Source organism: Pelodiscus sinensis, chromosome 24 (assembly GCF_052426305.1).
Source record: "Pelodiscus sinensis isolate ZL-2025 chromosome 24, ASM5242630v1, whole genome shotgun sequence".
Lineage (NCBI taxonomy): Eukaryota > Metazoa > Chordata > Testudines > Trionychidae > Pelodiscus > Pelodiscus sinensis.
In genome coordinates, this window is record NC_143075.1 from 10486953 (window position 1) to 10507503 (window position 20551).

The 20551-nt window shown below is 48.9% G+C and overlaps 1 protein-coding gene across 3 annotated transcripts in view; it reads right to left on the minus strand.

The window, feature by feature from the left end:
• TTLL10 (tubulin tyrosine ligase like 10) overlaps positions 1–20551 on the minus strand; it is a 200565-nt gene that overhangs the window by 18050 nt on the left and 161964 nt on the right. For all 3 annotated transcript variants that reach the window (XM_075906188.2, XM_089773092.1, XM_075906191.2), the window contains 5 exons: positions 18325–18443; positions 14167–14287; positions 11537–11634; positions 9727–9898; positions 986–1157 (listed from right to left, as the gene is read on the minus strand). In XM_075906188.2, the coding sequence (XP_075762303.2) occupies positions 986–1157; positions 9727–9898; positions 11537–11634; positions 14167–14287; positions 18325–18443 (682 nt within the window). The remainder of the gene's footprint in view (positions 1–985; positions 1158–9726; positions 9899–11536; positions 11635–14166; positions 14288–18324; positions 18444–20551) is intronic.

Consider the following 20551-nt stretch of genomic DNA (forward strand, 5'->3'; position numbering starts at 1 on the left):
GATCAATACCGGACACCTGGCAACCCTACTGGCCAGCCTCCAGGGAGCAGCTAGGACTCCCTGCCTCAGCCTGGTTCTGGCTTCTGTGGGTGCTGGCAAAGACACCCATCCCAGGGAAGGGGCAGAAATAAGAGCAACAACTGCCAGGGTGGGTAAGGGGACAGGGCCAAGAGGGCACCAAAGCCGGGGTAGAGGGCAGAGGAATATAGCTGCTATGGAAATGCCATAGGAATGGCTGTAGGATGCCCCTTTCCAGCCTGGATCCGATTCATCCCTTCCTCCCAAAGTCCCAGTAGCTTTCTTTGTCCCCCCTCCTATGCCTCTGCCTCTCTAGTCACTGGGAGCTTCTGGCTAATGTCTGGGTTGTAACTCACCAGAAAGGGGGTGAGAAAAGATAATAGGGCCCAATCCAAGGATCTCACTCAGAGATAGCAAAGCTGGCAAAGATCAAGGCTTAATCCCAAGAGCTAGTGAGAGACGTGCTCTATTAAGGACACTTTTGCATGCTGCATGGTTATGAGTTATTTGAATTATGGTAGCACCAGCAACCGAGGCCCATGGGACGTATTGCCCCTGTCCTGAAGAGCTTACAATCTGCCTCCACAAGACAAACTAAGGGACAAGAGACCCAGAGAAGGGAACCGTCTCCCTAAAGATCACCCAGCAGGACAGTGGCAGAGAATGGGACCCTGTCCATTTGGCCATCATGCCTTGCAGGATGCATTTGTGATCCTGATCTGACCTCTCCTATGCCAGCAAAAGCGCGAGGGTCACACACTCATGAACCACATCTTTAGCCCCGCCAGACTCCCTGCTGGCCGGAGTCTCATCTCTGTCAGAACTGCCTCCCAGCATGTGCCTGAAACAACTTCCCCACTTGACATTAGCGACCTATAGAGGCCATCATTTTACTAGGCTGGCACCCTCCAATCAGAGAGAAGAATACATTTTCAATTTACCTGATTGGTCAGATTGGTCAGTTTACCTGATTGGTCAGATGTGCCGTGAGGTCATCGGAAGTGGCATCGTAGCGGGTGCAGGTAAGTCGGACGTAGCCATGGCCAAAAAACAACACATATGGCACTGTGCAGGCAATGAGGAAGTAAGAACGGACATCAAACTTCTTCCCCTCGAGGAGCAGAGGCTTTTGGATATACCTGCCAGGGCGACAGTGCAAGGTGTGACATCGCGGAACGGCTCAGAGCACTGCCATTGATTTCAGTTGACACAGGATCAGACTCTGATCACATTGCTCCACTAGGACGGCTTTAAATCCACGGATGTGAGTGGCTACCCCACAAGAATGTTTCAGAGAAGCTGAAAGCTGAAGAACAAACCTGAGCGACCCACTCAAACTGCAACTTTCAGGTTCCATATTTCCCTCCCCGCTCACTGCTGTTGACCCGTATGCCTGACTCAGTCACCTGTGCTCTGGCAAATGCCCAATGGAGTCAAATGAGAGAATGGTTTCAGTGGGGAGTGCAGGCCCCTCTGGGTGTAAATAACTCTGTCCCTTAAAGAATGCACTGGAGTTGTAACCACGTGGGCCCCAGGATAGTAGAGAGACAAGCTGGGTGATTGGACCAACTTCCATTGGTGAGAGAGACAAGCTTTCGATCTTGCCTCTCTCAACAACAGAAATCTGTCCCCTAAAACACATTACATCACCCACCTTGTCTCTCTCTCTCCCCCTCTGCTCTGAAAAGTGACTCCTCTGATCCACACCTTGTCTGTGTGCTCAGAGTCATGTTGGAGCTGCTGACTTTAGTGACAAAAGCATATTAGCACCTCTCAACTGTGCACTTGAACCAGGTTCTCTTCTGGCTCAGGCATCGTCAACAGACCTGTCAAATAGGCTGACTAGGTATGAAGGAGAAAGAAAGACTTTGAGCCATGAGGCTGAGTTTGCGAGGTAGGCAGTTAGAAAAACACCCATCTTTTAATTTGCGAATAGAGCAGGGGGGTAAGAAAAAAGTTCTGGGGCCAAAGCAGCCATAGAAAGTTATTTTCCATAACTGACAGCACTTCAACTCTCAGCCCATTCCTGTCCCCCAGCTCTGATTGCTTTTAGCAGCAACATTAACATTTGTTTATAGAGACGTCACTGTTCAGTCCTACCATGCTACAGATTCTGCCTCTCACCCAAATAACTAAGGCACACAGCAGTGCTAACACTATATTATATGTACACTGGGACAAATCCTGAGAGATGCTGAGCAACAGCAAGTCCCATTAAAAACAAAGATCCAGGTTCAGTAAAGTATTTGTGTGTCTAACTCCCATGGGGAAGGATTCAGAGAAGAGCCAGGCAAATGATTAAAGGTTTAGAAAACCTGCCTTATACTGATAAAAAGCTCAGCCTGTTTAGCTTAACAAATAGAAGGTTAAGGGGTAATCGGTTCACAGGCTCCAAATATCTACATTGGGAGCAAATACGTAATAATAGGATCTTCTGCCTAGCAGAGAGAGGTCTGACTCAATCCCGCAGCTGGGACTTGAAGCTAGACACATTTAGACCAAATTTAGGCAAACTTTTTTAACAGTGAGGATAATGAACCATTGGAACAGTTTAATCCAGGGTTACAATGGATTCTCCATCCTTGGAAATTTGTAAACCAAGAGGGGATGTTTTTCTAAACTATCTGCCCCAGGGTTATTTTGGGGCCATTCTATGGCCTATGCTATTGTCACGTGGGCAGAATTGAACCTGGGACCTCTGGAGCTTAGTGCATGAGCCTCTACTAAATGCACTGAAAGCCAGCTGGCTCGTTGTTAAGGCTGTAGAGCAGACTCATTATTCTCTCTGTAAGTGGTCTCAGTGTCATGAAGTGGGACAGTTGTGTGGGTTACACACTGCAGGGAGATCAGACTAGACCGGGCCTGAAGGCCACATCTCTGTAGGGAAATTGTAGGGTAGGCCACGTATATGCATACAATTGGGGTTGGCATGTGAGCAGGGGTGAGGCCTCTAGCTGGAGGTGCAGGCTCTGGGGTGAGGCTGGAGATGTGGGGCTTGGGTGCAGGAGGGTACTCCAGGCTGGGATGAGGGGTTGGAGGTGGGAGGGGGATCAGGGCTGGGGCAGAGGTTGGGATAGGGGGAAGCAGCAGCCTGTCCCCTTTCCAGATCTACATGGAAGTGCAGCCAGGCACCTCTACTCACTGCTCCATCTGCAGGCATTGCCACCGTAACCCCCATTGGCTGCAGTTCTCAGCCAGTGGGAGCTGCTGAGCCGGTGCTTCGTACGGGGACAACATGCAGAGCCCCTAGCCGACCCTATGCAAAGAAGCCAGAGGGAAGAGCTGCTGTTTCTGGGAGCTGCACGGAGTGGGGCAAGTCCCCAACCCAGCTCCTTGGCGGGAGATCGAGGGCTGGACTAAAAGGTCTGATGGGCCAGACGTGGGCTGCAGGCCGTGATTTGTCCAGCTGTAGACTGGGCCAGTGCTTTTCAACCTTTTTGAAACCAGGGACCAAACTGGCACCAATCTATGGGCCAGTTGTTGAGAAACAGTAGCTTAAGTGATCACAGTGGTTCCTTCTGAAATCTACGAATGACATTCTGGACAGATGACTGAATCAGCAGCTCAGTGGGACTAATATAGCAAGAATAACTGTGTTTTCCAGCCCTCCCGCCCCCCCCCCCCCAACACACACACACACACACACACACACACACACACACACACACACACAAACACATGCCTGCTGTAGGGCTCAGAGCTGTTCCCAGAAGGAGAATTGCAGGCAGCGGGTAATACAGTAAATTTTCCTTTCTGCCTGGCTCTGCGGTGGCTGCAAACAAGGGGCACCTTGCAGAAGGCAGAAAGCGAAAGATTAAATTTCTTGACACATTCAGACAACTCCGACTCCCCTCGCCTGTTCGTGCTGAGTTTTCTAGTTGGTTTTAAAATTCTGTAGTGCCACTTACACACTGCAAAGCAAATTCATTGATTGAACAGGCTAAACCAGCCTCTCTTTATGGGCCTCGACAGCAGAGGGCACTGTGAGGAAGCAAAGAGGAAATGACCAGAAGAGAAGCTGAGCATTTGAATATTAAAGGAATACAAGTTTATGCCACATTTCGGAGGGGATTAAAGAGTGACTAATATTTACTGGAGATACACAGAGTTTGCATTTGAATACAAAGAGCCCTTCATGCCCTGCCCTTGCCTGAGTGGTATCATTTAGGAACAGTGTGCCGTCCCTCCTTACTGAAGGGGAGTAGACATTTATGTGGATAACAAAACTATCCCAAAGTCTACTGGCATTTTTGGACGGGATGATAAACCTCCTCCTTGTGGGGGTTTCCCCTTTCTCTGCAGCATGAGACCCCCTGAGGTTGTTCTCCACTGATATGACCTAAAATAAAGGGTGGGTTTGCTGCTACTTGAAGTTTTTAAATCAAGATTTAAGGACTTCAGTTACTCAGCCAGAGGTGATGGGCCTGTTACAGGTGGCTCTGGGGGAGGAGGTTCTATGATCTGAGAGGTACAGGAGGTCAGACGAGTTGATCATGATGGTTTCTTCTGGCCTTCAAGTATGTGACTGTGGTGTCCAACATGCTAGCCACTGGCACCTGTGGCTATTTGGCTGGTTGAGTGTGGCTCACAAAATTATTGACATTTTCATAATAATGGTGCTACTTTGTTGTAGCAGTAACCACTATAGTGCTTACTGCTTCAGAACTGGTTGGACATGGAGGCTTTTCAGCAAGAGGCTTTTGCACAAAAACCCTCTCTTGTACAAGAGCCATTCTTCCTCCTTTTTTTCAGGAAGAACGGCTCTTGCGCAAGAGGGGGGAGGGGTTGCACAAAAACAAGCCTAATTAATTATGCAAATGAGGCATGGTGATATTCCATGCTTTGCCTCATTTGCATACTTTTTGCGCAAAATGGGGACAGTGTAGACATAGCCCATGAGTATAGGATGAGACCAAATGTGGAGAAGAGAAGGCAGATTGCCCCACTTGTGCTACTGCAGGGATCTTACAGCTTCCTCTAAATCATGTGGTACTGGGTTACTGTGGGAAACAGGATACTGGACAAAGGGATCTGGGGTTTGATCCAAATCTATCAATTCCTCTTCTTCTATGAGCCAGCTAATTACACACTACATACAGAAGAGCTGGCGGTTCAGACTGGCTATTCACCACTAGATGAGAGAGATTCATCATAATAGTTGGACAAAAATAAAATGAGCTAATTGCTTGAGTTGGCTTGGCAGGTTGGAGCTTTGGGTTCTTGACCTCCTGGAATAAAGCTGCCAAGAGATAATTCAAGAATGTTTGAGAGGTGTCCCAATTACATGGTGGGGCCAGACAAACACCATCAGGATGGAACATGCAAATGTCACCTTATCATAAATTTGTCATGCCATTAGCATGTTGGTGTGCTGTGGTAATCCTGAGCATGCCACACCTTGATCACACCATGTCATGTGGTAATCACACTATGGGTGTGTTTAGACTACAGGGTTTTCTAAAAAAAAAGTGGCCTTTTTTCGAAAAATATTTACCTGCGTCTAGACTGCTGCTGCATTCTTTCAAAAGTAAACCAAAAGAATGAGGCAGTTTTTTCAACCGTGGAAAACCACGTTTTACGAGGAAGAATGCTTTTTTTCGAAAGTGCTCTTTCGAAAAAAGGCACTATATAATGCAAACTGTGCTTTTTCGAAAGAGAGCATCCAGACTGCCTGGGTGCTCTCCTTCGAAAAAGCGGCTTACTTTTTTGAAAGTACAGGTTGTAGTCTAGACGCTCTTTTTTGAAAGAGGCTTGCGGTCTAGACATAGCCTATGTGATGTAATGGTCACTGGGATGCTTAAAGTGTCCCAGAAGACTAGGTTCCAGGTTACTAAACAAACACTTAGAATCCAGGCTGCCCCAGGAAAACCATGATGGGTGTCTGTGAATTGCAGCTCATAGGGGATATGTCTACACTGCACAGTTATTTTGGAATAAGCTATTCTGGAATAGTTATTCTGAAATAGCTTATTTCAAAATAGCACGTCTACACTGCAGGGAAGCCTCAAAATGAGTCCGAGGCAGGCTTCCCTAATGCAGACGTGCTATCTCGATTTAGAGCCCCAGGAGAAATAACTTAGAATGGCCCTGGTGAAGGGGCTATTTTGAAATAGCAGAAGTGGAGCGTCTATACATGCTTTATTTCAAAATAGCTATTTGAGAATAGTCATTATTCTTCATAGAATGAGGTTTACAGAAGTCGGAATAAACCGTCTGTTATTTCGAAATCATTTCGAAATAACGGAATTGCTGTGTAGACACTCGCATAGTTATTTCGGAATAACAACCGTTATTCTGAAATAACTTTGCTGTGTAGACACATCCTATATGAATAATGACAAAATCTTGCACTTCTGTAGTTCATCTCATTCAAGAAGTCCAAGACACTTTAGAAAAATCAATGAATTAATCAACCCGACTGTCACTTGGGAGCTGAGTGTTTCCTCTCCTGATTTCAAAGATGGGGAATTGAGGACAGTTTAGTGAGTTGCCTGGGGACACAGGGTGAGTAGAAAATGTATCACATGAAGAACTCTTATCTGGATCTGTCTGTGCTCTTTGGGACAGGAATCAGATTTTGTTCTATCTTTGTATAGCACCTAATGTAAGTGGTCCAGGGTCAAGACTAGGGCTCATAACAGCTACAGTAATGCAAATAATAAATAACAATAACAATAATTCTCAAGCAGCACCAGCCAAATGGAATGAATCTTGTCTTACATGACGATTCAAGGGACCAACAAATGCTGGCTGGTTAAGAGGGGTGTCTAGTAAAAAGGGAGCTAAATTGTGTACAGTACTATGAGTGTGGATTTTCACAGGCTCTCGGGATTGGCTGTTTCTGCTCTTATTAAAATGTCTCCCATTGACTTCTGTGGGAACTTAGGTGCAAAGCCATTGCTAAGAGCTTTTGAAACATCCCTCCTTTATTTCTGGGCACTACTATTTGAGGCAGTGTCTTCCATGGGAGATAACTAAGTAAGGGCCTTTTGTATGAGTTTCACTGTATTGATAGTTTGAAATCTAGCTCACCCCTTGTTGACTAACCCCACTTCATCAGTTGCAGATGCCTGGGAAAGCTGATACCCAAATAAATCTATTGTTAAGGTACCACAATATTCCTTGTTGTTTTTGCAGCTAGAGACCAACATGGCTCCCCCTCTGAGACTTGTCACCTTGGTGAACATGGCTGCTGTTTGTATGTAGGTAAGTCTCAGAAGGGTAGCCAAGTGAGTCTGTAACTTTAAAACCAACGAGGAGTCTTGTGGCACCTGAGGGCATGTCTACACTAGGACATTATTTCAAAATAACTAAATTTTAAATAATAACTCCTGAAATAACTATTTCAAAATAAGTGTTATTCCCTGAGGAAAGCAGGAGTACAGATTTTGAAATAACCAGCCCGTTATTTTGAAATAACAGGTTTGGTAGTGTGGATGCTCTGCTTATTATTTCAATAAAGGGGGTTATTTCGAAATAACGTCTTAGTGTAGATGAGGGCTTAGAGATTAGCAAATATATCACTATATATATAGTATCATGAGCTTTCATGAGTGTCCACTCAAGGTCATCTAAGGAAGTGGGTTTTGCCCACGGGAGCTCATGACACTACATACATATTTTTGTTAGTCTATAAGATGCCACGGGACGACTCATTGTATGTAGGTAGTTAGCAGACTGAGATCTCTTAATTTAGGTCCTTAGTCCTTACGCCCCTGCCCAGAGACTGGGCCCATTCTTGGGAAGAGCTTGCTCCTCCGCAGTGCCTGCCTGATGCTCCTCCTGGCACCTGCTCACTTCTCAGCTTTCCAGCTCTTCTCAAATCTCACCTGACAGCTTTCTCCCTTGCTTCTGCTAGTCTACGCATGTGAATAGGTAACCACTTAACTGGTGCCCAGGAGCAGCTCTCCATCCCCAGACTGCTCCAGGCAGAGGTATGCCCCAGTACGGGTTGGGATCCGGCAGCAGCTGCATCCCCAGCACTAGGGCAGAGAGCCTGCAAGTGGCGTCAGCCTCAGCCCCAGGGCCAACATGGGGCTGGGAGTCTTGCAGGCTGGAGTGGTCCCCCACCCAGGATCCCGCTTAGTCAGTTAATCTGTTAAACGTTGGGTTAACCTATCGCTTAACCAGTTACCTGATTAATCAGGATTTTAATCTCTGTCTCCTTCTGCCACTGCTGTGTTATTCAACGCTGCAAAGAATGCTGGGATGCAGCCGGTAAGACAGATGCTACTCAAAAGGAAGCCATGTGGTGGTTTCACAATGCCCTGGAGTATGCCACTTGCAGAGACATCGAAAGGAAACAGCAATACCATTTGGTCGCCAGAGACTCACTGAGCTTTGGCTTAAAAAGCTATGAAGTTCCTACAAAGAAAGCATGCGTCTCTTTGGAGTCTGTACAGTAGCAGTTCCTGTATGAGGTCAAGAAACACAGCTACCAGGCAGAGTACCACAGATAGAGAGGAGGCACAGAATGGGTTGAACAGATGCTAACGCTGTATGCGGTGTGAAATCTTGGCATGGCGTAACACGCTGGGATAATACCTCATTCAACGGATTCTCTACAAGGCTTTTGTCAGGTGTGAAGCTACAGCATCTGGCCTTGGGAAGTCATGTTTCCACTGCCAGATGGAGAGCCTCTCAAATCTCCCCTTGGATAGCGGTGGTCTGTCTCCAAATGTCAGACGTGAAGGGGTTCAGACAGGCTCACCTGAGAAACAGCCCTCCTACTCACACAATGTAGTGAGTCCGAGCCCAGCACTGAAGAGATGATGTGAGCCGCGGTACAACTATGAAGTGACGTTATGATCCATAAGGCCTGACTCAGTGCCCATGAAGGGCAGCTGGAATCTATCCACTGAATTCTTGGGGCACTGAATCAGGCCCATAGAAGTGATTTCAAACATGTCAGTGCTCAGATGGATGCTTTTAGAAACACTACGCGTCAAGAGGGATGTTAACATGAGTTTATTTGGATAAATGTGTAACCACTGAAATTTTCAGCAGTTACATGTTTACATGAGGGCTGGGTGAGGCAGGAGCCAGTGCTTGTGGGGAGCCAGCTTTTAAGCCAGCTCCCCACGAGCACCATCTCCCACCTGCCCCCCTCCTCCTGCACTGCTCTGTATCAGAGGCAGCAGCACAGAAGGTGTGTGTGTGAGGGGGGGGGTAGCTAGCTCCACAGAAGCTGGTGCGTGTGCCTTGCCCCTCCCCCCATGATACTGCATCAGTGCGGGAGGAGGCTCTGCAGGAGCCAGCATGTACGGGAGCAAGCTTAAAAGCTGGCTCTTCACATACACCAGCTCCCACCTCCCTGCTGCCTCTTATACAGATCTAGGAGTCTGGGGGGGGGGAGTGTAACCATGAGGCTCATCGGTTAACTCAGTACTCAGGTATACGTTCACATCCCTACCCTTCAGGGGCATGGATGAGAAAGGGGAGGGGAGTGCCGGAACCAGTTCCTTTTCAGTTTTCAAGCTGAAGCCAGAGGGCGTTTTCCTTACAAAGATCTGAGTAGGAGATGAGCAAGGGGCTCTGGATTTGGCCAAGAGAAGCAAAACAATTCACGCCAGCGTGTCTGTGGCAGATACAGGCAGGAGTAACCCAGCTCTTCCAATGGGCAGTTCTGCACCAGCGCCATGTGAACACCCTTCTGCCCCTTTGTCACCACCCGGGTGCCACGGAGTGCCCACCCGCTGCATTCTCTACCTTTGTACTACTCTTGCCTGGGGAGCCTTGTACGGCAGCTTCTTGTACACAGGATCTTCCTCGATGCTCTGGAGCCTGGCCTGAAGCGATTTGACCGCTGCCTGGTTTTTAAGCAGGAAAATTCCTCGACCTTGGTTGGAGCAGGTGGGTTTGCAGATCCAAATCTGTGTGTCTGCAGACGAGCGAGGGTTGGTTAGATGACAGGCTAGGTCTGGAGGCTGTGCATTTCCTATTGTGTGTCAGCCTGATGTGCTAAGTAATTGAGCGCTGAAACATGCTCCTTTAAATATCCCCTCTCACAAATAAAGAAGGGCCAACTTGAGATCCGAACACACCCAAGATTTGGTGTCATTTAAGATCCTTAGGTGGGTTCTGCATCTTGGTCTGAGCGCCGCCATGATAACTGGTCAGTGTACTGATACAGTGTATTGTAGTAGCTCAGTGCAAGGGTACATTAGTTACTTGGAGGTTCGATTGGAGCATCTTGACTACAGGTAATCACTTATGCTGTGGGGTCTGAGTTCAAGTCCCCCATTTGCTACGGGCTGCTGCACGTTCAGCAGCTGAGAAATGGCAGTGGGGCAGGCTTTTTTCCAGCTGCAGCAGTTTAAAATTTTAAATTAAATTAATGGAGATGCCTCTCTCCTAGAACTGGAAGGGACCTTGAAAGATCATGGAGTCCAGTCCCCTGCCTTCACAGCAGGACCAAGTATCATCCCTGACAAATTTTTGCCCCAAATAGCCTCTGCAAGGATTGAACTCATAACCCTAGGTTTAGGAGGCCAATGCTCAAGCCACTGAGCTATCCATCCCCCCCATCCACTGTCTTCCTGACAGTATAGACTTTGGAGAACGGACTTGGGGGCCAATGGGTACATTCGCTTCAGGCCTCCGGGGTGCTTTTGCCAATGTGTTGGAGAAGCGAGCGGGCAAACAAAAGCGCTAGGGATGATGTCTAGTGATGGTGGCCAAGGAAACGTCAGGGAGTAAGGTAGTAAGTTGGTGGGAGCCTGTCTGACGCAGTCCAAGACAGAAGTCAGGGCCCCCTACCTACATAGGGCCTAACAGCCCTGTGGGGCATGGCCCAGGCTGCAAATTGTGTTATGTGTATGGGAGGACGTTTGTATTGGGCCTGAAAAAATGATGCTTGGGACCCGACAAGAGCCTGTCTCCAAGGTTTGGGCAGCCAGGAGGCGGGGTGTTGTGCAAGGATGTAGCTACAGGGCAGCTGACAGACAGCTAGAGACAGAGGGGTGGGGAACACAGAAGTCACTGGGCCATTCGAAAAGAATCTGAATAGTGAAGGGGGATTAGGGAATTCTTTTCTCTAATGTACTTTTTCAAAGTTAAAAAAAAAAAAGACTCCACGCCAGTGTTCCCTTTGGGCCACAGGTCAGAGAAACATGGGGATGAGTGGGTCATATACCCTGCATAGCCCACCTGCCAGCAGTGTTTGGGTCTAGATGAGTCGCCCACGCGCTGTTGATATTCGTGGGGAATCAGGAAATTTACTGTTCATTCTCGACTGCTAGGGATATTTCAGAGGACAGGCTGAAGTAGCTGCTGGGTGCCGTAGCCTGACTGATTCTTGGACAGATGAGAGAGGTGCCTTGCTAACACACCAAGGATTTCTGAGGTACTTGAAGAAGGGGGCAGATGCGGGGATTTAAAAGGGGGGCAGGGAAGTCTTTCATCCGTTGTTTGCTTTTTCATAATTACTTTGGGATCACGACGCCTTTTAGAAAACAACATTTCTCTCAACACACTTGACCTCACCATGGGCTGCTAAGGTTCAAAGGCCAACAGTCACCTTTGTAGAGTTCAAAGAAAGCTTCTTTCTCGTCTTTTATGTCCAGCCGAAAGGATTCTGGGAAGAAGTCTTCCATCTTCAATATCCTCTGGGAGAACCTACCATAAACCCCCAAAATTGGGACGTTAAAACAGTTAACCAGTTAAACAAGTCCCGCTGCTTGGCCCACCACCCTGGCCAATGTTGGGGCTGCTCAGACCCAGCATGGCTGGATGCTGCTGGAGTTAACCAGCAAAGGCCAGTTAACCGGTAAGCATACCAGAAAGCGCAGGCCCACTGACAAGAGGAGCAAAAGGGGCAGGTGCCCTGGAGCCTGGCAATACAAAAGGGCCCAGAGAGCCCAGTGGCAGCAGCCGCAGCTGAAGCCTCGGGCCCTTTAAATCATCACCAGAGGGCTGCATCGTGCTCTCCAGGCAGCGCTGAGGGCTTGAGAGGGGGGTGCCACTCTCTGGGCTGCACTGAGCACTGCCTAGCCCTAGTCCTGCCCCTTCTGCCAAAGGCCCCACCCCTTCTGGGGCGTGGAACAGCCTCCCCCCACACACACCTTGCCTAGGGTCCTAGCGAGGCTATCAGCCCCAATGGGTAAGCCTCATGCTTATTGGTTTGCTTACCAGTTAACTGGTTAATATCCCTACAAAAAGTCTTTCCTAAGCCATTCATTCCCTTCTGAATTCTCATCAGACAAGAGATGGGGTGCACATCTTACTGTAGTTGTAGGTTATGGATGTTTTTCCTTGTCTTTCACCCTACACTCTTTTATTTCCATTGGGGAAAACTGCCTTCTTACTCAAAATAATAATTATTTTTTCTTTGTTCCCTCTAGAGATGAGCCAGACTCTCAAGCTTGCTAGGCTCCTACTTTTGGGAAAGTTCAAATCTGGATCAGACCTCTGAGTTTCAAGCGCACCCCTCATAATATTGCATCAAGCTCTTTCCGACTTAGAACACGGAGCAGCTTGTAAAGAAATATTTACTATTAGGCTATGGCTACACTGCCATTTTTTTCCGGAAGAAGATATACAAATGGCTCTCGCATTTCCATATCTTTTTCTGATTCTTTTTGCGAACGAGGTTTTGCTGCTATTTGGCTCCGTGTAGATGGGGCCAAATGTCGGAAAAAAACCCTCTTTCGCAAGACCCTGTAAACCTCGATTTACAAGGAATTAAAGGGTCTTGCAAAAGAGGGTTTTTTTCCCAACATTTGGCCCCGTCTTTAGAGTTTGACAAGGGTTTGGGCAAAACTAGAACTTCTCCAAATTTGAATAATGGAAACAGTCCCAGGAGGCAACACTGGAGAATATGTGCTAATCCAAGGCTAAATGTTTCCTTAAGCCCTATAGAATATCTGTTGGCCTTGAGGATGTCCCTTTGCACACTAAGTCTGCTGCAAACTGACAGAGAAGGTTTCAGGTAACCATGGTAAAGGTTATTTGCGGTAGGTCCAATAACACTGCATCTGAGGTGGTCATGTGCTGTATCTGATATTTACAAAACCCTCTAGAGCTTTGGGAGTCCTCATCTCATTTTTCACTAGCTTTTACCCAAACAAGGGGATTCATTACAGCTGCTACCTTTGGGTCAGGTATTTCTACATGCATAGATAAAAGAAGAATTCTTTTCTCTAATGTACTTTTTCAAAGTTAAAAAAAAAGAAGACTCCATGCCAGTGTTCCATGTAAGCTGGGCACTTGTGCGGCCACTCAGGAGAGATTCAGATGCCACCCAGCTGATTAGCAGAGCACTCACAGCCAGGTTTGGGTAAAAGAGGGAATTGTGACCTGAGGCCAGAGACTGGGGTGTAGGGGTTTGGATTGTGACAAGGGGTAGGGGACTGGGGTTCAGAGTCTGGAAGGGGATAGGAGGGGGAGCAGAGGGTTTGGGTTATGTAGGGTAAGGGGCCAGGAGTGGGAGGATGGAGGGCTGGATGGAGGGAGGGGCTCAGGTGCCAGAGCAGGCTTTGGCTAGGATATGCTTATATGAGTGACTCCTGACCAGCAGCCCAGCAGGTTCCCTGCCTTTCACGTCCCGGCAAGTTGCTCAGAGCCGCCGGCTGTGGGGCCATGTGCGCCTGTAAACAGCTGTGAGCCCAAGGGGAGGGGGAAAGAGTACTTTGCGTGCTGCCTGGTCTTTAAGCCAGCAATTCCCATTGGTCAGAAACCGACCAATGGGAGCTGTGAGATTGTGCTGGGGATGGGCACAGCATATGAAGCCTCTCTCCCCGGGCTCACAGCTGTTCACAGACAAACAGGGCCCCGCAGCTGGCTGCTCTGAGTAGCCTGCCAGGGCCTGGGTGGCAGGGAGCCTGACTGGGGCTTCCACTGCACCTGCGGGCTGGATCCAGCAGCTTGGCAGGCCAGATCTGGTCCATGGGCCAGATCTTGTCCACCCATCCTAGCTTAATCCACGTGGCTGAGTGGGAGATACAAAATGCTGAATAAGCACGGAGGAGGTCACTTTGAGCCAGGGGGTGGAGAAACCAAGGATTTCCACGAGGGGCCGCACAAGCCCATCTCTCCCGGAGGGTTGCTCATCCCATCTGTTCAGCCTCTCCTTTACATGGCACCTTCCCTAAGCGGCACCCATGTCTATATGCTGGCTAGGCAATGCCCGACGTGATGTGGTGCCCTTACTTGGGGTTCAGGTTCGTGCTGATCTTGTTCATCACCCGCTCGTACTCCCTCAGGCTGCTCAAAAGGCCAATCTTAGTCGTGAGGACCTTATTGTTGGGGATCTGGTACAGAAGCTGTTCACCTGCGTTAGGAAACAAAACAGCCTGCATGGGCCACACCGTCTGGTCGGGGGCATCGAGGTGACTCCTGGCTGCAGAGCCACGTTCCCCATCTGCTCAAAGGCTCGCTAAGAAGCTGAGAGCAGCCCTGAAACCAGAAGGGAGGGACCAGAGGGGATTCCTTCTCCCTCCAAGCACCTCTTGTTCTGGAGTGGGTTTGCTCTCCCGCTGGAGCAGCCTCTTGCCACTTACAGTGCAATAGTAACCCTGTGATGTACCCCAGGCCAGGCTGTCTCTCGGCCTGTGAGGATGCCCAATGTGGAGTAGGAGCCTTTATTCTCCCTCTCCTCCCCCCCACATTTCTCCATGAGCCCATAAAGCAGGCAGCATGCTGGGCTGGGGTGCCAGGGTGACAGGGGCACAATGTTTCCTGGCCCCCCAGCACCAGAGCATGCTGGGCTGGGGTGCCAGGGTGACAGGGGCACAATGTTTCCTGGCCCCCCAGCACCAGAGATGTGGCACCCCCAGAGGGCATTCTGCCCCCATTGAAGGCTGGTGGAACTGCGGTCCAGGGGTCAGGAACATGGGCGGTGGGTGAAGGATGGGCTGGGGGAGGCAAGCCCTCAACCCTGTCCCAAGCCCCACTTCTTCTGCCCAGGCTCTGCCCTCATGGGAGCCAATGTGCCGGTCCCCTCCCAGCACCATGGGGAGGTGGGACAGCGTGCAGCTCTGGAGCACAGGGAGGGCCGGCGCTCAGGGGCAGCAACACTCCACCCCCAGGAGAATTCCTCCCTGGTCAGGAAGAATTCTAGCCTGCAAAAGCTCCCCCTGTAGTGTGGCCCCTCCCACGCCCCCTGCCGTAGGATAGCGATTTCACAGCACAGTCTGGCCCAGGAGCTGACCCGGATGTCACCAGCACAATTGCAGGGGCATATGCAGACCTGCCCAGGGCCTGGCAGGGAAAGAGTTAACCTGAGCTGGCTCTGCCTGAAGGAATGAGCACAGCTGCAGAGGATTGTTGGGCTAGCAGAGCAGGGGCCAGCTGCAGGCCATTAATGCCCCAGCACCCAGACTTTAAGAGGGAGGGGTTGGCTGCTATTAGGCACAAGGGCTCTTTGGATGGAGGGTTGGGGGGAAACCCATCCACCAGCTTATATCTTGGTGCTACAAAGCCCCTCTCTTTGGGGGTGAAATCTGATAAGGCACCGGCTGAAGGAAGCCTTTGTGGATTCTTAGTTTCATGCTCTTCCTGTAGGGAATTTGGCTGGGCCCCAAGAAGCCTGATTAGATTTAACTGGAGGCCAGGGCGCTGAGCTACAGAATGCTCCGCCGGAGCTCAGACATGGAGCTTTCCGGGGCCCCTCTGTAGCTAAAGCCTTGTAAATGGGCTGCATTTCTCTCTGACGTTGGGGTCACGGTGAAGGGCAGCGAGCGTGTATGGAAGGGTTTCCCCTCCCCCCCTGCTGAGGGCCAGGCTCTCAGCTGGCATCAAGCAGGGCAGCTCACTTGATCTCAGGGGATGGAAACCAAGTTGTGTTAGCAGACGGCTTGACCCCTGGTCTCAGTGTGGGGGTGCTTGTGATGCAAGGCCACCTCCTCTAGCACCGTGTGGCTTTGCAAAGAGGTCAGGTGTAGCACTGAGCAAGAGACTGAGAGGCAACGGATCTGAGTTCTCCCCTGTGGGACCTTACGAGGGTCTCCAAGGCCAGTGCTGCAGATCTGCAATTTGTAGAGCACCTGGTAGTCAGTGAGGAGCTAGCTGGGTTCATTTCTCTGCTGTCAGCACATGTGTTCAGACTCATCACTACAACTGGGAAGGAGGAGGGGCCCCTGCTAAATTGGAGGAACAGAGGTTCTCAGGAACTAGATCTACCAGTGGTGAGAAGAAGACTAGGTAGCTGAGCAGCATGTCCAAGGGGAGAGGAGACCAGGCACCAGAGAAGCAAATGCAGGGGGCCAGCCAGGAGAAGAGATGGGAGAACTGGAAAGCAAGATCAACAAATCTGAAACTTGCTTCATCAGGGACAAAGCACACCCATGTTTGAAAGTTAGCTCCTCCGTGCCTCAGTTTCCTTCGTGCTGCGATAGCCTTTGTCATGCTGATCGGCAGAATCGAACCCCCACCAGCTGGCTCTCAGCTAAGGCCTCATTATGCTCTCTGTAATGGCCATGGTGCCACTAGAGGGGTCAGTGCCCTCCACCCAGAAGGTGTGTGGGTTACACAGTAATAATGGCCGCTTTTTGCAAAGCACTTGGAGGTCCTTACGCAAAAGGTGCAGCCGTATTGATGTAACATACACCTGGTCTCCTGGAGTGGCTTAGCAAGGGGCTATTCTGAGAAGTAGCTTGGTTTGTAGCAGGTGTGCAGAGGGGTGGGAAACCTTTTTTGGGATGGGGCTGCTGACCCACAGAAAAATCAGTCAGGGGTTGCACACAAGTGAGCAAAAAAAATAAAAATAAAAAAATCCAACCCCTCACTGACCTGGCCCCTGGCTGAGAAGGAGAAAGCCTCTCCCCACAATCCTCTCACACACCAGAGCTGAATAGTGATAGAAATGTAGCCGTGTTAGTCTGGGGTAGTTGAAGCAAAATGCAGGACAATGTAGCACTTTAAAGACTAACAAGATGGTTTATTAGATGATGAGCTTTCGTGGGCCAGACCCACTTCCTCAGACCACTATTTGATCTGAGGAAGTGGGTCTGGCCCACGAAAGCTCATCATCTAATAAACCATCTTGTTAGTCTTTAAAGTGCTACATTGTCCTGCATTTTGCTTCAACCAGAGCTGAAGGGGGCTGACGCTAGTAGATTCTGTGTACTCCAGCCTTGAGCCTTGGGGGCTGGATCCAGGCAAGCCAGGGGGTGCATTCATCTCTGGGCCTTAAGTTCCCCTCCCATTGGGTACGTCTAGACTACAGGCTTTTGTCGACAGAAGTTTTGTCGACAGATACTGTCGACAACGAGCGTCTAGACTACATCCAGTTCTGTCGACAAAGCAAGCCGCTTTGTCGACATGAGAGTGTAGATGCAAAGGACAGTGTAGACGCAATAACGCCTTCTGTCAACAGAACTCTGTTGACAAAAGGTGTTATTCCTCGTAGAATGAGGTTTACCGCCGTCAACAAAACTGCCGAGTTCTATCAACGTTATGTTCACACAGAACTCAGTGGCAGTGTACACGCAGGTACAGTTTTGTCTACAAAAGTGGACTTTTGTCGACAAAACTCTGTAGTCTAGACACACCTGTAGGCTACGTCTACACTGGCATGATTTTCCGGAAATGCTTTTAACGGAAAAGTTTTTCGTTAAAAGCATTTTCGGAAAAGCGCGTCTAGATTGGCAGGACGCTTTTCTGCAAAAGCACTTTTTGCGGAAAAGCGTCCGTGGCCAATCTAGATGCACTTTTCCGCAAAAAAGCCCCACTTGCCATTTTCGCGATCGGGGCTTTTTTGCGGAAAACAAATCTCTGCTGTCTATACTGGCCCTTTTGCGCAAAAGTTTTTTGGAAAAAGACTTTTGCCCGAATGGGAGCAGCATAGTATTTCTGTAAAAGCACTGACAATCTTACGTGAGATCGTCAGTGCTTTTGCGGAAATTCAAGCGGCCAGTGTAGACAGCTTGCCAGTCTAGACACAGCCCTAATGTATTGGATCAATGGCATGAGAAATGCTGGGCAAAGTGTTGTTTTAATCTCTCCCTACAAGGCGGGGTGCATGGCCTGGTCTGATCACTGTTTATCTTATTGGATTGAGTCTGGAGTTTGCTGTTCCACAGAGGAGAAGGCGACCCACCCATCGCAGTACCAAAGTGGGGCTCGCGCTCTGGGTCTAGCTCTGTATACTGCCTCCTTCACCACCAGGGTGTCTGAGCAATGAGCGTGGCATCTTCTTGCTGAAAGGCAATTCGAACGTTATCTTTACCCAGCTGCTACAAACCAGCTCCGAGTTGAGCTCCGCTCCACCTACGCTCCTGCAAAGATGCCCTGCTAGGAGCCAAAAGCCGCCTCCTCCTCGTAGCTCAGTGTTCCCTCGCTCTCCCTGCCGCCACAGTGACCTCTTACCTTCTTTGAAGTTGTAATAGGTCTCCCGACTCTTGGTCTCGCACCATTTCAGTTTGTAATCCTCCCTTTTGTTGTCATGGATACGCTGCCAGCCTTTGCTTCGGCAGTAGACGCTCACCCTGCATGAAGAACAACATAGAAAAGCTTTTAATGAGCTCAGAGGCCTTGAATTCCCTGCGACGGTCCCGAGAGGGCCGACTCAGCAACACTCTCGAGCCCCACAGGTGGGAAAGATGGTGGGATTCAAATTCTCTTCTCCCCTTGCTGGGGAATTAGCGCGTACACACGTGAGGCTGTATTGGGTTTTTGAGAGGGGCTGCCGACGGTAGTGCAGCCCTCGTTAATGAAGACTGATTGCATCAAATGGGGTTATGTCAATTAGAAGAGAAGGGAAATGGCACTCGTGGGAGACCTGAATCTTCTGTGTTGTGGGGGGCCTGGCAAGAAATCCACCCACCTAAGACTTCAGAAATGAGGGGGAAGAGAAAACAGCCAAGTAACTCCTGGAACAAGGGAGTGTGTCTGTAAACCCAGTGTTCTCGCACTAAAGAGTGAATTAGGAAAGCCCATGGAAAGTGTGTGACGAGGTTTTCTCCTACTCAGTGTTAGGTTCCGGTCCCCAGAACTCAAAAAGAACATTGACAAATTAGAAAGTTACAAGAAGGACTTGAGGTTGTGGGGGGGAGGAGGGTGAAAAGCTTATAGTGAGCATCTTCAGATGCTCACTCCATTTAGTTTATCAAAGAGCAGACTAAGAGGTGATTTTGTAGGCTGTAATCAAATACCTGCAAGGGAATAGATTTCAGATCGTAGACAGCTTTTTAAGCTAGTAGGAAAAGGTCTAACTAACAAAATCCAATGGCTGGAAAGTTGAAGCAAGACAAATTCAGACTAATGAGAGGCTCAGTTTATAAACAATGACAATGGTTAACTATGGGAACAAGTGCCTGAGTGGATTCTCCATTGCTTGCAGTATTGAGATGAACACTGGTGGTCTTTCTAAGGGTATGTCTACAGTGCAGAGTTTTTCCAGAAAAACTACACTTACATCCACACTGCAATTGCATTCTTTCAGCAGAAAGTTGTAAGAACTGAGGGGTTTTTCCGACAGTGGTAAATCTCTTTCCACGAGGAGGAAGCCTTTTTCTGAAAGAGCTCTTTCGGAAAAAGGCATGTGTGGACGGGGAAGAGGGGTTTTTTTCGAAAGAAGAGGCCTCCAGGAAAAAGCACAGGTGCCCAGGTGGCCACTCTGTCCCATAGTAATCTCAACTTAAATGCGAGATAGCATCCACATTGATTGGACACTATCTTTCGAAAAAGCAGATCACTTTTTCAATGTGCTTTTGCTGTATGGACACTTTCTTTTGAAAGAAGTTTTTCCAGAAGATCTCTCCTGGAAAAACTTCTTCAGAAAGATGCCTGCAGGCTAAACATTGCCTCTAAGACAGGGCTACTCAACATGTTTGCAGCCCACCATGTGGTTTGGGTTTACGCGGGGCTCAACATGTGGCCCACAGGTGGGATCCTTTGAACATAGCCTCCACTGGGAAAATACTCCACAACGGCAAGTCAATGTAATGGTCTTCTGTTGATACATGTTTTAGTAGTTAAATTCCTGGACTGTCATTGCTCATTAAAAGTGCTGTCATATGGGTGGAAATCGGGTAAATATTGCATTTAATTAATATCAGCAGAACTGACTTAAATGGGGCCTGCATGTTGTGTAGTTTTGCCTTAATCTTTGTATTCATGCCCATCAGTGTGAAAAAAGCTATTTGCATATATATTTGCATGTCTATGCAACCACACTTAAGTTGCGGCCCTTGGCATGTGCTGTGAATATCATTGTGGCCCTCGGGTCTTCCAAAGTTGAGTAGCCCTGCTCTAAGACAAGCTATTGCTAAACAGAAGTTATGGGCTTGGTGCTGAAGAGAGCAGTGAGAGCGGGTCTGAGGTGATTTCTACACTGGGAAGGTTCAGTGACAAAAGTGCTGTCATCGTGCAAGAGTTGCCAAAAGTGAAAACCAGTCAAACCAGTTTTTCTGTCTCCCATTGTCGACATTTCATGGTCACATTGCAAGCCTCCATCGACAGACAGAGCAAAGCCATGTGGGAAAGCATCCCACAGTGTTGTGTTGTGGGAAGACAGAGCTCCTGTGTGAGCTCTCATGCTAAGAAATGTCAAAGCAGCACAGCAGTCTCTCCAGCCATCACCTCTGCAGCTGCT